Source organism: Amphibalanus amphitrite, unplaced genomic scaffold, assembly GCF_019059575.1.
Source record: "Amphibalanus amphitrite isolate SeventyFive unplaced genomic scaffold, NRLGWU_Aamphi_draft 000711F_arrow, whole genome shotgun sequence".
Lineage (NCBI taxonomy): Eukaryota > Metazoa > Arthropoda > Thecostraca > Balanomorpha > Balanidae > Amphibalanus > Amphibalanus amphitrite.
Genome location: NW_024882205.1, coordinates 304,312 through 328,494, shown reverse-complemented (window position 1 = coordinate 328,494; position 24,183 = coordinate 304,312). Strand labels below are relative to the sequence as shown.

General features: G+C 50.9%; 2 protein-coding genes across 3 annotated transcripts; both read left to right on the top strand.

The window, feature by feature from the left end:
* Positions 1-776: 776 nt before the first annotated feature.
* On the top strand, positions 777-23,872 carry LOC122365019 (ubiquitin carboxyl-terminal hydrolase 19-like). Of its 2 annotated transcripts, none has more exons than XM_043335893.1 (20): positions 777-932; positions 6,061-6,169; positions 6,422-6,693; positions 7,053-7,444; positions 13,567-13,763; positions 14,906-15,012; positions 15,252-15,426; positions 15,780-16,006; positions 16,877-17,053; positions 17,441-17,551; positions 18,036-18,149; positions 18,433-18,558; positions 18,890-19,149; positions 19,387-19,477; positions 19,936-20,020; positions 20,258-20,353; positions 20,634-20,859; positions 21,219-21,362; positions 21,702-21,862; positions 22,241-23,872. In XM_043335893.1, the coding sequence occupies exons 1-20, from the start codon at positions 912-914 to the stop codon at positions 22,381-22,383; spliced, it is 3,234 nt and encodes a 1,077-aa protein (XP_043191828.1). In that variant the 5' UTR covers positions 777-911; the 3' UTR covers positions 22,384-23,872. The 2 variants fall into 2 exon arrangements, with proteins under 2 accessions (XP_043191828.1, XP_043191827.1); XM_043335892.1 differs by lacking the exon at positions 777-932 and adding an exon at positions 1,051-1,147.
* LOC122365020 (protein SHQ1 homolog) lies at positions 10,254-12,306 on the top strand. The gene has a single exon (XM_043335895.1). The coding sequence runs from the start codon at positions 10,339-10,341 to the stop codon at positions 11,881-11,883; it is 1,545 nt and encodes a 514-aa protein (XP_043191830.1). The 5' UTR covers positions 10,254-10,338; the 3' UTR covers positions 11,884-12,306.
* Positions 23,873-24,183: the final 311 nt, after the last annotated feature.

Genomic DNA, 24,183 nt, shown 5'->3' with positions numbered 1-24,183 from the left:
GGACGAACGTTGTCAGCGAGAGAAGCTGAAGACGGTGAATTCCCAAGAACCTGCTTTTTAATTCTGCATTTTATTTTTAACGCAAAGCCTTGGGGCTTGGAACGCACAGGGGATCGTTTCAGGCAAGATAAAAATGTATCCATTATGAACTTCAATATCATGGTATGGTTTAAATGGAACCGTCCGGAGTCGGAGTCGGAGTTGGAGTCGGAGTCGGGGTCGATTTTTGAAGCCGGAGTCGGAGTCGGAGTCGGAGTAACCCTAAAATTCATCGACTCCGCACTGCAGCCCTGCTCCAGAGGCTGCCCCACACCACATGTTCAGGTCCAGAGCAGATGCCTTGGCTAATTGCCAGCTAGTAACTTCCCCCTACCCCGACTAGGGCTGTAGCCCGTCGGGAGCAAAATTCAAAAAAAAAAAAATCGGACAAGGCTCGGAGAAGGATGTCCTGCGGAAAAGCTCCGGCTTCTAGGTGGCAGCACCTGCATCCGAATAGATGGCAGCACACCATTGACGAGCCAAATAATTTCGTTTACCATGAGTACGAGCCTGAAGGCCTAGAAGTGGACGCCTTGACCTTGTGGGCGCCCTTCACCGCTAGTTCAGCACTCTGAAATTGAAAGATAGTCGAAAAATGATCCATCACCAAATCATGTCAGTCAAATTCTGCAACAATGCATTCTCATCCTGGCAAAATATTTTAATTTAGCTGCTTCGCTGTCAAAACAGCGCATGAAAGACAAAAGATACTAATTGTTGTGGAACCATGTTGTTATGTCGTTGAGGTAAGCCAGTTTTATTCATGCAACTAATTTGTGTTGCAGAAACAGTTCAATCAGCTGTTCGTACTCAAGGCCGCGTTTCTATTCTCTCTTGTGTTTATTCGCGTTTCCCCTCTGTTTTCAGCGCGGATGCAGGACAAAGGCCTCGAGGTAGATTAATAAGTTTTTTTCTCGCGATTTTCACTTCCCATGCATTTAGTTCAAACTGAAACGGTCTATTGAGTAAAACTGAAGCTGAAATCCACACAACTTTTCAAGGATAAATTTTACTCCTTTCTATGCTTTATAACGTCCTAAATTGAAATCCATTTTTCTGTAGTAAATATGATTTAATGATATTGTGTGGATTATATCTATTTGGTGAAGTAGGTATCTGTCATAAGCGTTCTTATCCTGTGTTCCATATGAAAGAAAATAGTTAATATGATCAAAAGCAAAGGATGATCAAAGGATCAAAAGCAAGCTTTGTTGTGGTGCCCCACCTTTAACATGGGGTTTGAGTTTAGATAGCCAAGTTTGCGGCGAGGTTCAGAAACCACTATCTATCTAGGTTGCAACCCCCGCGGCCTCTTGGTGTTGAAGAAATTCGTTCCCTTCATTTGAAAATGGGCCTTGTACAGTCTGTCTTAAAAGTACCGCGCAAAGTGACGGTGGATCCATCGAGCCTGACTGAGCAAGGGCCTGCTAAATTTGGGTCACTGAAGCAACTGACATCCTTATCCATTCCCTAGGTCAATTGGTCGGTGACTTTTAAATTAAAACAGGCCCTTTCTCGGTCAGGCTTGATGGATCCACCGCCACTTTGCGCGGTACTTTTAAGACAGACTGTACAAGGCCCTATCTTCAACATGGAGCGACCGTTAGTGTGACGTCACCTCGTTTAGTCATTCTGATTTAAATGGGTTTGTTCGTTGAAAAATCGCTTAAAACTTGGTCTGAACTTTGTTGTGGTGCCTACAGAGTAAAAAGAATCAGCTTTATGACAGTAATGTGGCCTGGGGAAGGAGGTAATTTTGGGCTGTGACGTCACATATTTGAAAGTTTGTGTTTGGAATATGGGAAGCCTAAGATGTTTAATGAAAAATAAATGCCAGAACCGTGTTCCTGGTCATCCAATCTATAAAGTCGGGCACAATTTAACTGGTTTTAACAACATTTTAGAAGGTGGGATAGTCCCTTTAATGGTGTCCTTAATGGAATCATTCCTACAGGGTGTAGTGGGGTATCGGTAACCCTGGCGTTACCGGTAGTGCAATAGGTACCTAGTTGTAGTGGGGAATCGGTTACCCTGGCGTGGCGTTACCGGTAGTGTTCTGTGCAAGGCTAAGGTTTCCTGTATTAGGCTGCCGTGCCAAGCCGAAGCATGCTGTGACGTCACTGGGTAAGAGATGATACCGTACCACGCTATCAGTATCGACCGACTCAGAACGAGTCAAACTGACTCAGACCGACTCAACCGACTTAAATTGATTCCGATTGACTCGGATAGACTCAAAACGACTCAGGCAGACTCAAGGTGACTCGACCGACTCAAACCGACTTAGATCGACTCAGACTGACTCAAACTAACTCAGACCGACTCAACCGACTCAAATCGATTCCGATCGACTCAAATCGATTCTGATCAACTCAGTCAGACTCAGAACGACTCAAACTGATTCAGGCAGACTCAAACCGACTCAGGCAGACTCAGACTGATTCAGATCGATTCAGGCCGACTCAGATAGACTCAGAATGACACAAACTGACTCAGACCGACTCAACCGACTCAAATCGATTCCGATCGACTCAGTAAGACTCAGAACTATTCAAACCGACTCAGGCAGACTCAAACTGACTCGACCAACTCAAACCGATTCAGGTCGACTCAGACAGACTCAGATAGACTCAGAACGACTCAAAATGACTCAGACCGACTCAACTAACTCAAATCGATTCCGATCGACTCAGACAGACTCAGAACGACCAAAACCGACTCAGACAGACTCTCACTGACTCGACCGACTCAAACCGATTCAGATCGACTCAGGCAGACTCATCTCGATTCCGATCGACTCAGACAGACTCGGAACGACTCAGGCAGACTCATACCGACTCAGGCACACTCAAACTGACTCGACCGACTCAAACCAATTCATATCGACTCAATCCGACTCAGCTAGACTCAGAACGACTCAACCTGACTCAGACCGAATCAACCGACTCAACTCGATTCCGATCGACTCATACAGACTCAAAATGACTCAGACTCAGGCAGAGTGCAGACTCAGTCAGACTCTAACCGACTCAACCGACTCAAACTGATTTAGACCGACTCAGACAGACCCAGCGGTGACCTGAATCATCAGACCTGAATCGGTTTGAGTCGGTCGAGTCAGTTTGAGTGTGCCGGGTCGGTTTGACTCTGCATGAGTCTGTCTGAGTCTGCCTGAGTCTGTCTGAGTCGATCGGAATCAATTTGAGTCGGTTGAGTCGGTCTGAGTCAGTTTGAGTCGTTCTGAGTCTATCTGAGTCGGTCTGAGTCTGACTGCGTCGGTTTGAGTCTGCCTGAGTTGGTTTGAGTCTGCCTGAGTCTCTCTGAGTCGTTCTGAATCTGTTTGAGTCAATCGGAACGATTTAGTCGTTCTTAGTCAGTTTCAGTCGTTCTGAGTTTTCTGAGTCGGTCTGAGTCGATCTGAATCGGTCTGAGTCTGCCTGAGTCTGTTTGAGTCGTTCTGAGTCTGTCTGATTCGATTAGAATCTATTTGAGTCAGTTGAGTGGTTGAATAGGTCTGACTTAGTTTGAGTCGGTCTGATTCGATCTGAATGGGTTTGAGTCGGTCGAGTCAGTTTGAGCCTGCCTGAGTCGTTCTGAGTCTGTCCGAGTCGATCGGAATCAATTTAACCCTCGCATGTGTAGGGGGGGGGGGGTCGGATGGACCCCCCCCATGGTTTTTCGCAAATAACTCGCGTAAAAAGCGGCCGATCGCGACGAAACTTTCAGTACCCTCACATTGATCAATTTTACACCTACCCTGAAAATTTCATGACCCTGACCCCAATGACCTTTGACCTGTGACCTCTTTTCCGAGACCATGTTTGGCCGGAATCGCGATTCTGCGTATGTCGGCTCGCATTAGCCGCGCGTTTGCAAGCTTTTCGTGGTTTCAAACGTTCAAACATGTGATTTGATGTTGCTTCCATGCATTAGGGTGGGTGTCAAGGTCACCTGAAGGTCAGGTCAGGTCATTGACCTTTGGTGACCTCAGGTGACCTCGGTTCACTTTTTCGAGCTGTACATGTTTCTAGGCTAGTTTTTGGAGCTGAATTCGAATTTAGCAACCATTTGAACATTTACGAAGTAGTTTTGGTGCCTTCGTAACATGTTACGAAGCTGTCAGATGCGGTTGACACGTACTACGAATACCCGTCACGACGCCTACTGGTTGACCTGACCTGACCTGGTCTAAATGCTTAAAGACATCATCTGTGATCAAAACTAACACGATATTCGTGATCAGCACCCCGAAAAATCCCTTAGCAGCCACGCTTTACGACTTTCTAACAGGTCCCGATTTTCCCGACTTTGGGTCATTGACCTGACCTGGAAGGTCAACCAATGACCTAGGACCTTAAAATTGGGTATCATCGGCTTCCTCTCGTCACGGGCAACACGCTCGTTTTTTCCGCGAAGCTCTAGCTCGATCAGGGGCCAAACGGCAAGGGGGGTCCAACCGACCCCCCCCCCCCCCCTACACATTAGAAGCTGGCAAACGCCGCACACATGCGAGGGTTAAGTCGGTTGAGTCGGTCTGAGTCAATTTGAGTCGTTCTGAGTCGGACTGAGTCGATCTGAATCGGTTTGAGTCGGTCGAGTCAGTTTGAGTCTGCCTGAGTCGGTCTGAGTCTATCTGAGTCTCAGTCGATACTGATAGCGTGGTAAGTTATCTTCTCCTACCCAGTGACGTCACCGCATGTTTCGGCTTGGCACGGCGGCCTAATACAGGAAACCTTAACTTTGAACGAAAACGCTACCTACCGGTGACGCCAGGGTTACCAAAACCGTGTAGTGGTAGGTAATGAAATTATCAGGACATCTATTTTTTGTCATATCTGCTCACCCAGTTTCTTTTCTGATATGCAGGAAATTTGGATGAATGTGTGCCTGTTGAAAGGTCATTTTGAAAATTTGACCTCGGATCAAGGTATGGCCTGGCCGGAAAAGGTCATGCTGTCGATTTGTATCATCAACCTGAACACATTGAATTTGTTTTCATCGCTCTAGCGTGTCTCTATTAACAGGTATTGCATAAAAACTGCTGGGACCCTTTCATGACATGGTATGACCTCAGGGACATAAGGTGGGTCACGGGTGCAATTCTTCGGTTCAGCGTGTCAATTTTACCTGTAACCCGATGTTTGAGTGTTTTTTTTTTTACATTTGTTCGGACCTCTCTCCAACGAGCATAGTCCTTAATTACAGGAGAGAGAGCACCTGCTCCTCCTCGTCGTCCTATCCCCAACCGCCAGGCTACGGCTGAAGTGGGAGCCTACCCCACACTGGTGACGCAGCCGGGGACGACGCCCGCGGAACGGGTGGAATCGGGAATCGAACCCGAAATCCGGCACTGCCCGTACCGCGGGAAGAATGACGTTTGTTCAATAGAAGCTCCTTTGAATTTCCTCCCATGGACTTATAAAGGAGAGGGTGCAAGATTGACCCAACCTTAGGTCACCGATGTCAAAATTCCGAGATATACATTTGATAGATACTGTTACTCGGTACTGTTATCGCGATCAATCGCTGAAGGTTTCAAGACGATCGTTTTAGTCTGTTAAGCTATGAAGAGCATTCAATTTTCCTGAGGTGAGGTCACTTGAAGTGACCTGGTGACCTGACCTTTAGCGATCTGGGTCTAAAATTTGCACAACATGTGCGGAAAAGACGCATGAGCAGGTGTACCATAAACGGCGGCGATCTGCGAAAACCACAGGGGATGGGATTGGGGTGTCTGAACACCCCCATGATATTTTGCAACAGCTGACAACAGGTTGACAATAGACCGTGCAGCTCAACTGAGATCATGGCAAGATTACCATTAGTTGGCGTAGGTGGAAAATAGTCAATGAGCTTAACTTAAGTTTCAATATTTTCAACATTTTCATTCGTTTCGTTAGCATTTAGGTTATGGTGTCATCACAAAAATAATGCTCTGTGAGACTGTGACTCATCCATCTAGTAATGCAACTACATTTTCATTAGACTCTGGACGCTCCTTGACCGTTGCATTTTACCTAGATAATGCCTGATGCTACCAAGTCCAAGAAGAAGAAGAGTGGAGGAAGTGCAAAGAGTGATGGGTCATCACCGGGTCGACAGGGCACTGCCCCAGCAACTCCGGTTAAAAGTAAGAATATGTTCCATCAAGAACATTGTGAAACTGAGACATAGCTTGGATAATGCATTTTTCTTTTCTTTTTTAATGACGAATTGTATGCTGTTACCAACCAAAGGTTGTTGTCATCCAATATTGCATCATTTTAAGTGCTTAGTTTAAATCGTTTTTGTTCTATCATTCTGCAGTTATGTCCTGCGTGGCCTTTCCATCTCTAGCTCTAGCTGTGAGCGCTCTGACCGTGTTGTCCTGCGCGGCCCGCAGAAGCGCTGCCGGCCGTGACGCACGAGTGGCGTGACGCCGGCAGCGAGGTGCGCGTCACGCTGGTGACGGGCCCGCTGGCCGGCGCCGGCCGCGTGCAGCTGGACTGCTCGGAGCGCCGGGTTCAGGTCCGGCTGCCGGACGGGCGCACCTGGTCCAGTCGGCTGTTCGCGGCCGTGCTGCCGGACGGATCGGAGCACCAGCAGCGGCCCGGCGGACGGATCCTGGTCAAACTTCTCAAACACGACCCCAGCCTCACCTGGCCCAGCCTCGAGGTGAGTCACATGCCCGAGAATCTATCCTGAGCAGTCTCACAGTAGGCCAATCTGTTACCCAGGGGCCAGGAGGATGAGACATTGATGTTTTTCCTAAGTCAAGGGCTTGTATGTTTATTCTTAATTAACCATGTGAGCTTTGTTAGGCTCAGATTCAGAAGCTATGTTAAAACGACTTTTTAAAGTTTTCAGAGCCCCCGACTTGATCGGTCGATCGATCTGTCGCCTGATAAGGAGTTCCGAGTAGACCACAAAATATAAGTCGACCTAATCAAGACCCAATAACCTGCACGAAAAAACTTTACCACGGAACTTTGACTTTCTCGCTCACCGGGCTCATCTGATCTGCCATTTTTCAGCCGATGAAGATACCTCGTGTGAAGTCATCACCTCCTACCAAAGAGACACCTCCTACCAAGGAGATGAAGGAAAAGACTAACACCGAAAAGATCGAGGAGACTGCCGGCCGCACCTCGGAGCGGCCGGGCTCTCCGGCCCCTAACGGTGCCCTGCCGGGGCCGAGTGACGCCCCACCGGGGCCAGATGACGCCCCGCTGGGGCCGGACGGCAAACCAGGAGCGTCGCCCCCACCCCCCGCTGTCGTGGAGCCCGTGCTCCTGGATAACCTGAAGCATGACACGTTCGAGACAGACGCCGATATCCGTGTCTCGGTCTACCTCAGACATATCAAGAAAGAAACGCTCGCCATCAGTTACGACTCAGACAGCTTCAGCATGGTTTTCGGCACCAGGTGAGCTTGCTAATCTCCGCTTTCGCTGTCAGGGAAAGAGGCCCTTCTGCTAGTTCTCGGTGGTCAATGAATATTTCTACACTTTAGTTCGGTCTCGCCATAAGTATTATAGTAGGGTACTGTTATCCATGTCTTCGGCATTTTATGTATCCCTACCAGTATTTTTTCGATGATAACATAATATTCTGTGGTCATTTGTGTGTGTGGGAGGGGGAGGGGAAGAGGGGGCCTGCACCTGATGACCTCCGTGCTCAAGAGTCAAAACTAAAAGCAAGCATATCCATTATTTACGGATACAGGCGGCCGTGGATTTGGTTTCATTTAGTTGAATTGCATGCATATCCCTTCTCTTATCGGTGCGCCGTCAGCTGTCACCGATTGCCGTTTTATCGGACTGTTTCGTATTTCGGCACACGAGTTTCCGGCCACAAGAGGTTGCCTCTGGTGCAACATGGGCCAGGCATTAGTATCAGACGCTATTTATAGTTACGAGTGGTATAGAATTACGTAAAATGCATAGGTCGTGGTGAAGCGGTAAAGAACTCTCGGTGCTGCGTTGGTTAGCGGATAGACAAAAGGGATCACTGATCAGTGGGCAAAGGGTCAGATGAGACTTTAGGAGCCTGAAGTAACCAAATTACCTGCAAAATTAAGGCGGGCTGCTCAGATCAAGCGGGCAGGTTATTGAACGCCATTTGGGTCAATGCGTAAGAAGGTAGGGAAAAGGGTTTGCGGTGGAATTAACCCGCGCACCGACGGGGGGGGGGTGGTTGGTTATCCGCCCCCCCCCCCCTGAGGTTTTTCGTGAATAGCGGGAAGCGCCGCTAAATTTAGCATGACTATTCTCTCATAAATTTTACACATGGTGTGCAAGTTTGAACCTCCTAACTTTTAAGGTCAGGTCACCAAGTCACTTTGAATGACCCAACCTCAAGTCACTTTTTGCACTTTGCCACAGTGTCAACTGTCAGAGCTACATTAGATGACGGAGGCCTTTGAAAGTCGCAGGATGTTATTAGGTCATTGGTAGCTGCACTTGTTATAACTCGGAATTTCGATATCGATGACCTAAGGTCAGGTCAATTTCTCGACCTCCGCATTTTAAGTCAATGGGGGAAAATCAACTCCCTGTTTTTTCCACTAAAACGCGTCGAAATGGCCCCATATACCATCCATGACTTAACATACGATCAACCTTCACTACCTTGAGGCCTGTTTTGCTGTTGACCAGCTGTAAGGTCATGTGACGTCATCAAAGGTCACCAACGGTTTTTTTGCCAATAACTCCTTACAGGAACGAGATACAGCCGCGCGGATGGTCTCATTGTGTTCAGCTCGTCAAGGCGCATCGAATGATATACATGATGATTGATGACCTCGAGGTCACGTGACCTGAGGTCAACCTTTGACCTTAACCTTTCGACGTCAACATATATATGGTTCGATGCGGATTGATGAGGGGATCACGCTGATGCCCTTAGTTTGTTTCTATCTCGACTAGTTCGAAAGTTATTCGAGAAAAACTCCATATCTAGCGCCGCCATTTTGACTTTTATGATCCCTGTGACGTCATCTTTGACCTGACCTGAAAATGACCTTCGTAAAAATTGTAGACCTTGTCCGTGCGTACCCCATGCCGTTTACCGCTTGTCGCTATCTTGCTTCGTTCTCGAGATCTCGGGGGGGGGGGCGGTCATCCCCCCGTCGGTTGTAAGTTGGCGCAGACCCCCGTCGGTTGCGTGTTGACTTTTGTATCCTATTGGAAACAGTCCGTTTTGCATTTCTCTATTGTACGTATTTTCAAGCTATGTGTTTGTGTTTGTCCGGTGTTTTTTATTAGCTTTCCTGAGTTGGCATTTTGCGGCACTTTTCAAAGTTTTTGAATGTTTGTTATGCGACAGATTAACTTTCTATCAATGGGCATTACAAATCTCTAAGATGGCTACGATGGGCAAAAACGTTCAGTAAGCCCCTGAAGGTAACTTCGGGTCATTTTTTCAGAACATTCTTTGAAATCGCGTGCGGCGAATCGGATGGTGTCATTTTCATCTTGATCTGCCCTGTAGCTGCTTAGTTAGATGGCTACATTATGGGGTAAATGCTCCTCTCGCAACGCCTGAAATCTTTTCTTGTCGAAATCTTGTCGTTTCTTGTTGAAATCTTGTCGTCTTTTTCTAGAATAGAAAGAAAACTGAAAAACTTTTCTTGAAAGCGTTTGTTTTAAACTGCACAGAATTGCATAAGGAATCAAAACCCTAGAAGGGTCTGGAGTTTAAATTTTTGGGTGATGACCCCCTCCTACCTCCCCCTCCAGCGTCCAGGACCGCCTTTCTGGAATGGATCGCCTATGATGGCTGCGGTAGGCGAAAACTAAAGTTGATCTTTCAAGGTCATCGAGGTGATCTGAGCCCTGTGGTTGCTTCTATCTCCACGGGTCATAAAATTAGATGCGATGAATCGGACGGCGTTAGTTTCATTTCGATCAGTTTGGTAATTCCTGGGTTTTAGGATGGCTTAAATTGACTGTGTTTTTGTATTTAAACCCGTTCGCGATGTTTTACGGTGTTTTTATATTTCGAGGGATTTCTTTCACGAAGACGGTTTCATCACGAAACTCCTCTTCATCTTATAATATGTGAAAATTTCCAGCGTTCACACGAATGTGCGCGGCGTAGACGTTTCGATCGGAGGCTGAGTATGATTTGCTTGTCGTGTATCAACGAACGCTGTTACGAATCCTGCGCATGTGATACGTTCCCGACGTTGCCATTGTTTGGGGGCTGGCAATGTTGTCGGTGGCGGGTGACTGGTGTGGTGAAATGTGGATGAATTGAATCATCCATTCTCTATTTTTGTTCAAATTAAGGCTTTAACTCATCAGAAGGACGCTGAAAATGCTGACGCCAAGATTCACCGTGTCTCAAGAGGAGGATGTCGTCATTATAGAAATTGAAGCACCTTTTGCCCATGTGAAGGATACTGAGGTTTTTATGGAGGGGAACTTGTTCACTTTCCACTCATCGCCTTACTACCTGAGGCTCCACTTTTCTGGATGCATTGTTGAAAATGAGAAAGCATCTGCCAAATTTGTTGCTGATAAAAGGGGTTTTGTTGTTCATGCTCCGAAAGTCAACAGTGGAGAACACTTTGAAAATTTGGACATGTTGACTTCGCTGCTTTTGCCAAAGGGAGAAAGAAATGTTCATAAGAACATTGAGGAGATATATGCTGAAGTGGAAAATGATGAAGACGATGTTGGAACAGATATTGATTGGTTTGTGTCCCAAGAAATGCCTGGCGAGGATGTAGTTTCATGCGGATCAAGATATGGATTCGCGAACAAGCACCTGGGAGTGTTCACACACCTTCAGTCAGAGCTAAGTGAAGTTGTTGATGTTCAAGACCCAGATAACAAAAGTGCAGTGCAGAGATCAGCAGAGAGGAAAAGCCAAGAGCAAAAGGACTTTGATGATAACCATTACCTTGCTGATATGTTCGAAGAAGATGAATCGCTAGCTCATGTGTTTGACATGAAATCTCCAGCACTGTTTGGTCAAAATGACCTGGACCAGGAGCAAAAGGATCTGATGCTAAACTTGAAGCCAAAGTTCTTCAAACTGGGCCCATCAGAAATGAGAGAAGCTGGACTAGCTCTTGTTGATGTGATGTTTGCTTTCTGCTATGATCGAAGGACTACAGGAGGTGATGGGAGCGTTGAATCAGGCTGGTGCATCAGCAAGCTGAGCTCCAGTCTTTCCTGGCTGGAGAGACACACAAGTCTCAAAGAAACAGTGGTAACATGTATGAGAAGAAGCCTGTGCTACCCACTATACAGGAACTGGAGGCTATCCTGCCAGGTCCTTGATGATCTGCGCTGGCTGTTCCGGGCAGGCAGAAAGCATCTGGTGAAAGCACTGCTGCAGGTCCATCAGATGCTGCTGGAGAGTGAGCCACGCTACATCCTCAACCAGCTGTACATAGACGACATGTGCATGTGGCTGCAGCAGGTGGACGAGCCGGTCATCTCTGGCCTGTCCGACGCTCTGCAGGCCCTGACTGTGACAAAGGAGGATGTCGGCCTGGACCTGGTGGAGCTGGAGGCTGCAGCAGGCCTGGTGCTAGCTGAAACACAGTCACAGCAGAAGGACCTGGCTGATACAATGGGTGGCCTGGCTCTGGATAGTGATGACAGTGATGACAGTGAGGACAGTGAGAGCAGCTCTGACAGTGATGATGACAGCAGCAGCAGTGACAGTGAAGAGACTGATAGTGAGGAGGACACTGATACAGACAGTGAAGATGACACTAAGTCAAAGGGTGAACATGGAACCAGTGCCAGGAGTGAACATGGTGATGACATGAAGGGTGGACATGGTGATGCCAACAGTGAAAACGAAACTGATGGTAAAGGTGAATGTATCTCTGGCGATGACAGGTGATGCGTGATAGCTGGAAAGGGTGTAATGAGGTGTTAATTCATTGTAAGACTAGGTCATAGATATACATCTAGTTCTACATCTAGTAGAAAAAGCTGACATTTCGAAAAGCTTTGGTGTTGTGGAGTGTGTCGGTCTGTCGTTGGTGTGATGAGTATTGAGCGCGGAGAATAGTTCGTATGGATATTTTGTGGTCATATGTCGGCGATCATCATATCCATAGTCGTTTGTGAAGCATTTTGTCCCTTTTATGAATGTTTGCGCTATGTTTGCGATGTCCTATTTTGCCTTTATATGTGAGTTCTTGCGGTACGTCCGGGCCGATGCCGAATCGGTTCGAAGCCAAGGATCGTGTTTGATGTGCAGTGCACGCCATACCTGGAGAATCACTTCAAACTGGTATACAATACAGTGAACAATCCAGTGCATACCTACTACCTACTACACACTGGGGAACTGCTTCCTTAGACTTCCGATCACTTTGATCTCTGATTCCGTGAAATCGATGGGTCAGCAAATTACTGACTCTTCGTATATTTGATATTCTCTTTATAGGGAGATAATAAGTTTCACCTTCATAGTTCATAGCTAGTTCCCTCAATGAATCATCGTTGAGCACATCACAAGTATCTAAGTTCTCATTGGCTGAATACCGCTGAGAGCGGATAGGCGTTGGAGGGTGGACGGTGGTGATTATTTATGCCTAGCAGTGCACATATTAGGTATTAAGTAAGACCTTGAGGTCCATTTCTAATGCACATCGAGTATGGCGCCGACCGAGGGCTAGTTGACAGCCTCCTGGTAGGATGACTAGGTAGGATGATACGCAGACGGCGTCCCGAATCACTGCACCAGACTGGGTAGATTTATGTCTTTTCCCCGACGGAGGGAGGAGGGGCGGCATAGCTCCGTCGAGGGGACATCTAGAGAGATGAAGTGTAGATATTGCATGACTGCAGCAATTTCTACATTACCAGAATCGCTGTCGATATTACTACGGAGCTAAGAAACCCTGCCGACCAACTGGTGTAAGTACACCGCACATGATAGCACCGTGGCCGCCGGCTCCTGGCGGCGTTGTTTCTTTGTCAGAGCGCCAGTTCTCCACCCCTCTTCTGTGACAGTAACTGCCGATTCCTCACAGCTCTGCGTCTTTGTCCAATCTACCAGTCCCGTATCGCAATGTCCGCCGATTCCTGAGTCTGTCTTGCCCCGCGTTCGATGTCTCTCGGACGGCGAAGATTCTACGTAGTCCGGCCAATCCCGTTCAAGGTCAGCGGGGACTCGGCTGCGGTTCTGGAACTTGATTCTTTGTCGTCCGAGAGACATCGAACGCGGGGTTAATCTCCCTCTCCCCGTCACAGGGACCGGCGCTGTCTGATTCCGCTCTCCGAATCTACTCTCCTACCCGGCCTCTTCCCCTGTGTAACTTCGCCTGCGTTCCCCCTCTAGTTTTCATCCCTTCCCCCTCTCTCCTGTGTAACAGCGACCGCCGGCTCCTGGCTCCACTGTCTGTCTAGTTTCCATCCCTTCCCCCTCTCTCCTCCACAGCGACCGCCGGCTTCTGGCTCCACTGTCTGTGTCTAGTTTTCATCCCCTCCCCCTCTCCCCCTCTGTGACAGCGACCGCCGGCTCCTGGCTCCGCTATACTTGTCTAATTTCCATTCGCTCCCTCCCATTTGACAGTGACCGCCGGTTTCTGGCGGCTCGCGGCCAGCTGGACGAGTGCTTCCTGTTCCGCTGGACGGTGCCGCTCAAGGGCCGCGTGCTGCCAGATCTGTGCTGCCATAAGGTGACCAACTCTGCAGTGGAACTCCGTCTGGTGAAGGCTATACCGGGCCGATGGAACGCGCTACGGCCGCCGGCGCCGCCGCCCGCGCCAGGTCAGTGAGGGTGATGGGGGGAAGGAGAGGGTGGGACACGATTCCCGGGGCCTCAGCGGACCAAATGGTCGCCCCGTCAGTCAGAAGTATCTTAATTTCTCTATCTCTTTCTCCTTTGTTCGCATTACACAGAGCCTATCGACTGACCTCTTATTTACCCTCTTGCGTGTTTTTTTATCTTGATCTATTGCTGCTCGGAGACATGTGGTTTTACAAGCTACAGATCATCAAGGCTGCCATTGTCGCAGTTTATCACTCGTATGTAACCCCATGTATTTTTTGTGTCTGTCTCTGGCTGCTCTGGTGGGTCGTACATTACTCCGTCACGGCCGCTGGGTTCCTGTCCCCGTGACCTAGGGATTACCGGTACTTTCTGACCTTGACATGTCCCCCACTGGGGGTTTACCATACCGCCTACCGCGTGCACTGCAGGCCGCGCCTGCACCCTTGCTCCTGCTCCGCCGTATATCCTGCTTTGCAACTGCTCGGTTGCTTTGCCCTCACTGATATTGACTCTGGATGCCAAAAATGTTACCCCAGCTGACTAAGTATCAATATTAATGACCAATAGAAACTGCATAAATTTCAGAACCTGACGTGTAGCATCAATAATAATATCGCACCATATCAACACAGCTGTTCCCTAATGCTCTACTATCACGCTCGTTGCAGATAGAGCGATCGGTGCAGGAGCGGTTGGTTTGAACATTTGCCGTCCTGTGGGGAGGGGTGCTGTGATTCAGACGCACTCTGTGTGACCACTCATCCGTCATACTTTCCTGTATCCGTCTAGTCCCTTATCCTGCTTATCGACGACCGTAGCTCTAACGTCAGGCTGATATCTCCTGTCTGATTCACTCGACGGACCCCTCTCGCCGTGCCGAAACGTGGTGTCTCCGGGAGTCCCCTCCCGCCCGACCCCCCTCCCAGTGATAGTCCGTTGTTCGGTGACGCCAACTGTCGGGCCGTATCGGCCGAGCCGGCTCGGTCAGTTTGTCAGTTGAAGGAGTGCATTGGTCGGAGACGCATCCTGTGTTAGCTGACAGTACCTCCGAGCTGTGTTAGTGTGTCAGTGAGCTGTGCGGGGTTGTTAAAGACGTCTATTGGATGAGGAGTGACTGACTGTACGATGGTGTCGCCAGTGCCGGCCGCGGCCGCCGCGTCGCGTCGCTCGCCGTCGCGGCTCTCCGAGAGCGCTGCCGTGCCGGATCCTGCCGGCGGCGGCGACCGTCCCGACCCTCCAACCAAGGTGAGATCCATGAGCTAAAGTTGGTGGGGCAGAGGCGGTAGATGGGTCCTGTCTGAACGGCCGTTTTAACGTAGTCTGCTGTATGCATGTTGCTAAAGCCGACGAACTAGCAGATCGATTCTGATGGATTTTGTATTGTAATGACGACGTTCTGTAGTGGAGTGCCCTAGTAGAATTATACACTTATCGATGCTCTGATGTGACCCATGGCTACATTCTGACCCGTTACTCCCGCACAGCTCGTTCGGCCGCCGTCGCCGCTGCCCATCGCGCTGCCCCCGCCGCCGCCGCCGCCCGTCCTGGCACCCCTGGAGCGCGGCTTCACCGGTCTGGATAACATCGGCAACACGTGCTTCCTGAACTCGGTGATCCAGTGTCTGGCCAACACCCGCGAGCTGCGTGACTACTTCGCAGGTGCGTGATAAAGGTGGTGAACGACCTCTGCTCGAGATGGCTGATAACTATATTGGTAAGATGATAGCTGTATCGGGACATCAACAGCGAAATATAACTGTTCATAAGGCAAATTTACTTGGGGAATGGGCTGCCTGCTATGATATAATTACAGGCCAGCGGTGAACGAAAGATCACCCTGATAGTAACTACAAAAAAGAAATGGATGAAAGCTGATTATTTTATTTACGCCCAAGTAAAGTCAGATTTTAATCAAAACTAATAATGCCAGACGAGCGCAGTGTAGTTAACGATTTAACACTACCAACTAACCCACTTCCATGCTCTTACCTCTTTGTCTGCGTGTGCGGCAGACTCGCTGTTCCAGGCGGATATCAACCAGCACAACCCGCTGGGCATGAAGGGACAGCTGGCACTGGCGTTCGCCGTGCTGATGCGCGTGCTCTGGTCGGGCGAGCACCGCTCCTACAACCCGCACAAGCTGAAGGCGCTGGTGGCCAAGCGGTTCACCCAGTTCACCGGGTTCGCGCAGCATGACGCCCAGGAGTTCATGGCCTTCCTGCTGGACGGACTGCATGAGGTGAGAATGGGCTGCGGATGGAGGTGATCGGGCGGGAATATAGGAATTATATGTGACTGGGCGGGGCTGGAGGTGAAGGAGAGAGGATGTAGTGACCAAGGGAGGACTGCCGCGGTGGGGCGAAGGGGTGGTGTCTATGGAGGAAATTAGGATATTAGGATGTTTTACTGGCTTGGTCACTGGCCATTGGTCAGACGTGTTATTTTTCACATATCCTGGCGCCGAGATGCAGAGCATGTATTTTGTTAAGTATTTTGTCGAAAGACCCTTTGGAAGATGTGTTGAGGGCTTTAGGCAAGACCTGAAGGTTGCGCGGCCGAGTGAAGTTTTGGGATAGTTGCGACTGTCGGTGAGGAAGGTTTCGGTTCCGCGCGTCCTCTGTCACAACAGCTGATAGCATATCAGATGATGGAATCAAGTCAACAGATATGATAACTCGCCCCCGCAACGGCGCAACCGACTTTCCTGATGCAGCTTCTTTCGACAGCAGGGGCGCATAGTGACCCCGCTGATACGCGCCCGAAAGCCCCAACAAACAGCAACTAAATCTTTCGACACATGACATTTACCAATACTCTCGGGGTCTCTTTGTTTACGACATAGTTTCTTCGGTGGCGATACAATGCTTACACTGATACTTGTGTTATCTAAGACCTTCAGATCTCAGCCTTACCCATGGCCATGGCGTTTGCTATATTGTTGCTAGGACCCGTCCTGGCTCTTGCATTTCGTATATAATTGTACCAGCGATTTTCTAGAATGGTTATCCAAATAACTATGTCCATGCCACACTTTTTGCTACTAGCTCATAGACTGTTCAGTGTTAATTACTTTGCCTAACCCCGCATCCACTACTGTATTTCTCCGCAGGACCTGAACCGCGTGGTGGAGAAGCCGTACACCCAGACGGAGGAGGCGGGCGACCGTCCAGACGACGAGGTGGCGCGCGAGGCCTGGTACCGTTACCGACTCCGGGATGACTCGGTCATCGTCGACCTGTTCCAGGGACAGTACAAGTCCAAACTGGTCTGCCCCGACTGTGGAAAGGTACGGCGGCGTTCACAGGAGACTGGGATAGTACAGGGACTGCTGGGTGAGTGTGGGGTTCAGGGTTTGAGGCAGTGAGGCAGTTTAGAGATTGGATGAGAAGAACCTCTCCATCGTTTTGTGGCTCGGGTCCTGTACCACCGCCTTGACGGTTTCTGACCTTCCGGCTTCCATAGCGTCTTTAAACCACGTCAAACCATCCTCCCTCTCCACAGGTCTCAACGATGTTTGATCCGTGCCGTGCCTATATTTGTCGATCCCGCTGCCCAGTACCCTGTGCGTAACCCGTTCTCCCCTCTCTGTACAGGTGTCAGTGACATTCGACCCGTTCCTGTGCCTGTCGGTGCCGCTGCCCAATGTGTCTGACCCCCCCCCCCCTCTTCACAGGTGTCGGTGACGTTCGACCCGTTCCTGTACCTGTCGGTGCCGCTGCCGAAGAAGAAGCGACCCGTCTGCGTGACGTTCTTCAGGGCCGACCACACCGTCCGTCCGATCACTGTAAGACGAAGGAGGGGATGAAGGCCGCGAAGGATGGAAGAAGATGGCGAGGACGAGGAAAAGAGAGGAGATAAGAGGGTTAATTGCTTTCCGAGCTATGACTGACATACACCATTAATTGTGCTCTATTCTGCGTTTGTGCATGAGTGTTTTGTCCTAAGTCTCGAATGCTCCATCCGATATCTCTCAGTCGACTGTACGTGTCCGCGGACACTGTAGTGCGCGCGCCCCGTATGACACCTCCAGTACACTCTGCAGTCTGCAGTAAGTGTCGGTGGACACTGTGTATCTGTGTACGCGTCCCGTCTAATCTCTCTGTTCTCCCAGTCCCAGTATACCATGTACGTGTCCGCGAACACAAGTTGTGTGCGCGTCCCGTCTGAACTCTCTGGTGCTCTCCCAGTACACTCTGTACGTGTCCGCGGACACTGTGTAGGTGTGTACGCCCCCCCCCCCCCGTCTGACCTCTCCCGTGTTCTCCCAGTACACCCTGTACGTGTCGGCGGACGGGCTGGCCGATGAAATCATGGAAAAACTGGCGGAGAAGACGGGCGTTGCCTCCAGGCTCATCAAACTCATCGACGAACGCAAACACAAAGTTAGTATCGTCTCAGCCCTCCAGCCCTAATATTAGCGGGACTGGGAGTGCATCTGGATGGCGTGAATGCGTCGGGTGGCTCTACAGTTAAGGTTAGATAAGTATGGATAAGTTATTGCTATATTTTATGTTGATGTATGAGGTTCAATCAATCGTTATTTAAACTTTTCTATCATGCCGACCTTGCCAACAGGCTGATGGACCCGTGGCTGTCTCCCTTTAGCGTTGTTGCCGCATGGTACCCGGCGCCGGTAAGCTGACCCGTCTCCCTCCTTCCCACCAGGTACAGAAGGTGTACACGCGCGGTATGTCAGCGGGCACCATCGGGCGCGGCTCGCACCTGCTCGCCTTCGAACAGCTCGACCCGGCCCGCATCGGAGAGCCCGTCCTGGAGCTGCTCGTCATACAGGTATGACTTGGTGGGTGGATGCTGGATAGTATGGCTGGATGGGTGGACACAGTGGACAGTATGGCTTGGTTTCTGAACAAGAATGGTCAGTAGTGATCATTTTACGACCTTGGATGGAATGTTAATTAGTAACCGGTGCATTCTGTCTCTGACAGCGTCTCGCCCGCCCTTATTACCCAGCCGGGCTTGTGTTTGTATTGGTTTTCCAGCCGCCCACATCGCCTGCAGTACCCGAGCGCGGCGCGTGTCCGCCGTCCCTGTGTCTACTACCGTGAGTTAAGTACCCAGCAGGTTTGTGTTTGTACTAATTGTATCGCCCTGCCGTCCACAGCGTCTGCAGTACCCGAGCGCGGCGCGCGTCTGCTCCAGCTGCAAGAAGGAGCCGACTGCTGACGAGAAGCTGCGCCGGTGCACGCGCTGCTACCGGACCAGCTACTGCGACAGCCACTGTCAGAAGGACCACTGGCCGCACCACCGCGAGCTGTGCCGACCCTGGCCGCCTGAGCCGGTCGGCTGTCCGTTCCTTGTCAGCCTGCCGCGCTCCCGGGCCACCTACACGGAGGTCTGCAGGGCCATGGAGGCCTTCTCCAGGTCAGTACAGGCCGGCAGATGAGGTCAGCTATCTGAGCTGAGGTCTGCCGTTATATGCTTTCTTCGGGCCTCAATGACGACGATTGGCAAACTGCTTTGCGTTAGCTTATCAACGTTACTCATAACCGCTTCTCTGAAAGTAGTTTTGATGACGAACACCCTAGGTGAATGTGAACATAGAGTTAAACTGCTCGACCTGTCGGCGCTGACAGCAGTTTTATGTATCTCCTCCGTCAGGTACTCTGTGAACGTGTTCTGCGTTCCGGTGACGGCCGACCGGGAGCGAAGGGACTCTGTGAGCTCCGGCACCAGCTCCGACAGCGGAAAGGTGAGTGGCGCGCCGCTCTTAGTTTAGTTAGTATAGTTAGCAGCTGTGATCGGGAGCGGAGGGACTCGGTCAGCTCCGGCACCAGCTCCGACAGCGGAAAGGTGGGTGGCGCAACGCTCTTAGTTTAGTTAGCAGTTAGTAGCTGTGACCGGGAGTGAGGGACTCTGTCAGCTTTGGTACTTGCCTCTGACAGTGGGAAGGTGTGTGGCTGATGGCACTCCAAACGAGGCTTGACGTTCGATAGTGATACATGGGGCTTATTTATAAGTTTCTCTGTAGCAAAAACAAGATCTCCTGCGCCACTGGTCTCACTGTCCTGCATTACTTACGTGACGGCATGCACTAGCATTTCGGGCACTGTCTCTTCGGTTCTCTCGCAGTGTGTGGTACGGCCGTGGTGCGCCTGGATGATCGTGTCACTCACCCTGTTTAACCGAAACTCTACCGTGTCTCCACAGTGCACTGACACGGAGGAGACCGTCACTGAAAAGGAGGTCAGCTCCAGTGACTCCACCGACTGCCGGGAGGCGCCCTCCTCGTCAGGTAGGTATGTCGCGGTTTCCGTACTGAGTAAGGAGAACTGGCGTGTTTGTTCAAGATCGGGAGCGACCGTTGACCACCAGCTGTTTGTAACTGCGACACTGTGCGCCACTGGCAGCCTGCTGTCTATTTCCGTCCGTATATTTTTTCAGAAGTGACCGGCGACCACTCTAGCTGCTGTTTGTGATTGAAACACTAGTTATGTGTGTCGGCTGATAGTTTCTTATTGATTCTGTCCAGGTATGACGGGCGACCAGCAGCTGTTTGTGATCCGCTCGGTGGACCAGCAGGGCGAGAACGTCGTCTCCTCAGACAGCGGACGGATACAGGACAACGGTAAGCCACCCGCTGCAAAAAGGTTGGGTCATTTTACCTATCCAGGAAACGGGGAAATGGCCAGTCAAAAGGGACCCGGCCCCACGTGTGACTGAGTCCTTGTGATCTACCTCTCTGTCGTTTGCTCTTACACCAAACAAGTGTAGAATGACCTGCTATTCTGTCCCCATTGCATCGATGCGTTTGTTGCACGACTCGCACGGTGCGCTCCTGTATTGAGCAGTGTCTGTCTACCGAGCGTGTGTGTTTATCTCTGACGCTGTCGTCGCGGTGTCGCCAGGTGACGAGCCGCTGGACCTGCGCGGCCCCTGCACGGTGGCCATGGACTGGAAGACGGCGCGCCGCCGCTGGCAGCCCTGCTGTCTGGTGGACGACAAAGAGCTGGAGTCTGACCCGGACCCGCACCCGGAGCCGGAGCCGACCGGCCGGATCGGCCTGCACCAGTGTCTGCGGCTGTTCACCGAGCCGGAGCGGCTCTCCCCGGGCGAGGCCTGGTACTGTCCCAGGTGTGTACTCTCCCATATACTGTCCCAGGTATGAGTCTGTGCTGTCCCTGGTACTGTCCCAGGTGTGTACTGTCCCATATACTGTCCCCCGGACGAGGCCTGGTACTGTCCCAGGTACTGACGTGCGCATTCTCACTTTCTGTTGGCTGGCGATATCTCAAAACTATAAACCCGTGTATGTGGACGTTGGTCCTGCTGTGATAAGATTCCGTGACAATATCGTTCTTACAGGCTTCGACTTCCCCTGTTCTGTTGCTTTTACTGCAGCCATTGGCTAATAATTTCATCTGTCCTCCACCCCAGTCTGTTTGTGTGGTTTTCCATATGACACTGCATCTCTCCGATGTGCTTGTCCACAGGTGTAAGGCGCACCGTGAGGCCGAGAAGCAGCTCAGCCTGTGGCGGCTGCCCCTGAACCTCATCATCCAGCTGAAGAGGTTCTCCTTCAAGGAGTCCTTCTACGGCCGCGACAAGATCGACAGGATGGTCGAGTTCCCCGTCCGGTAAGCACTGGCCCTTTTCTCTGGTCTTTAATTTTTGCTTTTGAGGCCGTCAGCCCGCCCGTCCTTCTGTGTTCCTCTGTTCGTTTGTTCGTTCGTCCGTTTCTTTGTTATGGTTGTCTTGTTTTAGGACATTTTACTTCACCGGCTGGCTTCTATGGCAGTAGTCATGACGTGGTCTGACGTCATATGGAGGGAGTGCTTGTGCTCAAGCGTGTGTGACAGTAGTTATCTCGACAGTGACAGTACCAGAAGAAGCCAGGCGAACCCGGCTACAGCAGCGTTCAATCTGCCACCGCCGGTATGCAGTGAGGTTGACCACCGATCCCCACTGACCCGCAGGGACCTGAACCTGCGCCAGTACCTGACCGAGGAACCAGACGATGGCCGGGTGCTGTACGACCTGTACGGCGTCATCAACCACCACGGCGGCATCCTGGGCGGCCACTACACGGCGTTCGCCCGCTGCGTGGACCCGCTGCGGCCAGAGAACGCCGAGCTCGGTACGGGCGATAGCTGGGGACAGCGGGAGGACCTCAGGGTGGACAGGATTTCCGAGCACCCGTGTACTCGTTTTCAGCTAAGTCTTTTCAAGTGACACGCTCCTTGATAGAAACTTTTTTTTTGTAGAAAACCATTACTCCATTGGCACAATTGAACATGATTTTATTGACATTAACTTCAATTGTTAATTGCATTTTGCTGCCCGTTATTTTTGCACATAGCATCTGTATCATTGTATGGTTGTACAAAACCGTGACTGCTTATAGTATTTATACCGATATCTGTAACTGACCGTGTGTCTGCGTTGTCAGACCCAGTGTGTGCCGTGTCTGTCCCCCCCCCCCCCATCCGTCATTGACAGTGTTTCCGTGTCTCAGGCTGGCGCCGGTTCGACGACGCCCGCGTTGTGCGTATGAAGGAGGAAGAAGTGATGACCAGCGAGGCCTACCTGCTCTTCTACCGACGGCGCATCCCGTACGCCGCCCCCGAGAGGGCCACGGACGCTGAGGAAATAGACTGAGACGGGCCGACCGAGAGTCTGTCCCGACCTCCGGGACAGGCTCGGAAATAGGTACAAATGGGGCGAGCGTGCCCCGCAGCGCCGGGCGAGTGCGCCCCGCCGGCTGGGTGCGGAGTCTGCCGCCGACGGGAAGCCGGTGACGTTAGGATAGTGGACTGCATAGTCTCGAGGGTGGGGTGGTAACCTGACTGACCGTTCCGCGCGGCAGTGGACCGGGGGCTGGCTTGCTGCCTTGAGAAGTCGGTCGAGACAGTCCTCTACGGGTCACCCCGGAGTGCGCTAATAGCCGCCGGTCGGCTGGAGCGCCGCCCACTAGGACGTATAATTCGTCAGAGAAAGACATGAATCGCCGCAAGTGTAACCGCATATTGTGTACCCACCCGCGTGGTTGTGCCTCTCCTTGTACGCTTAGATCGCTCCAGCAATGCGTCCAGCAATGACGGGATAGACTGTTCTTTCTATCCAAGAACAGTCTGCTTACCAATGTCCGCGCTAGCAGAGGGTACATGCTATGGTTTCCATCTTACGACAGGACAGATTGGCTTTAGTTTGTGTTTGATCTCAGACTGGGGGCAGCCGGCACTGAGCTGGACACAGGACTGCGTTGGTGCTGTATAACCACTCAGGGTTATCACAGCTAATCCTGCTGACATGTATGATCCTCACAGTTCTGTGTGCTTTGACAGCATTGACAGCGAGCGCCTGACAGTGCACAGACGGCATAAATAGAACTCAATGCAATATGTGCGTGTATGGAGTATGGGATGTGCTGGCGCCAGAGGTCAGCGATGTGCTGCAGCTGAGACATACCTCCGGTTTTCTGGAGAATAGCCCAACTCGGCGCTAACAGCCTGTGTATCAATGTGTGTGTCAGGGTGAATGTATGTGGACGAGAGACGTTTAGCTGCATGAGCGCTTTGTAAATATGTCATTCAACTGACTGTGAATGTTTGGACTAGAGCAGTTACCCCAGTGAGTGCCCCGCTTCAACTGAGAAGTCGAAGTCAAGGACATCCGAAATCACCTGTTTCATTGCTTGTCGTCGGACTGGGTACCATTCTCATGTGTATCCGACATTCGAATGCAATCAAGCTGGGAATTGTGTGCCTGTTCATTCGTTACCTCATTTCACTTGCATATCCCAGTGTCAGATGTATACCGCGATTCTGACTCCATACCGATCACTGGTCGCTTGCGTTCAACGGAGGTCCTGTGTCGAACAATGGGGTGCTAGGCGGTGTTACCTCTCACAGGATTGCCTGTGCTGTCCGAGTAGACTGTGCCGACCCCCTCCACTCCCGGCTGCTGTACCCGGGGCCTGTGCTGCGACACCTCCAAACATGTGATTGGCGTGGACCAGGGCCCCTCCGTGCGAGCGGGCAGGCGCCACTGGTCGTTTTCATGCGCGATGTATTCATACCTACGTGATGTGTGTATGCTGTACCGCGCATGATCGCCCTATGATAATACAGAACTTGCCGTTCCTTTATTGAGTCTCTGGATGGTTGTCGTGTATTGACAGAGCTGACCCAGGATAGAACCGATTGGGGCCATGGTTGGAACGTCATTCTTGTCAACGTTGTTCGGGATAAGAGGATACGACCCGTTCTCGCCGCACTCTTGAACGTGAAATTCTGGTCTTTGCCCACTCCTTGGCAAGGGTGTAGTGTCATTCCCACTCAAAACCACGTGCGGGTTACGACAAACGTGCGACATCAGTGCAGCCAAGAATGTGAACGCAGAACGGCATCTCTCGTACGATGACATCACCCAGCTCATCACCCGCTAATTGATGCGGTG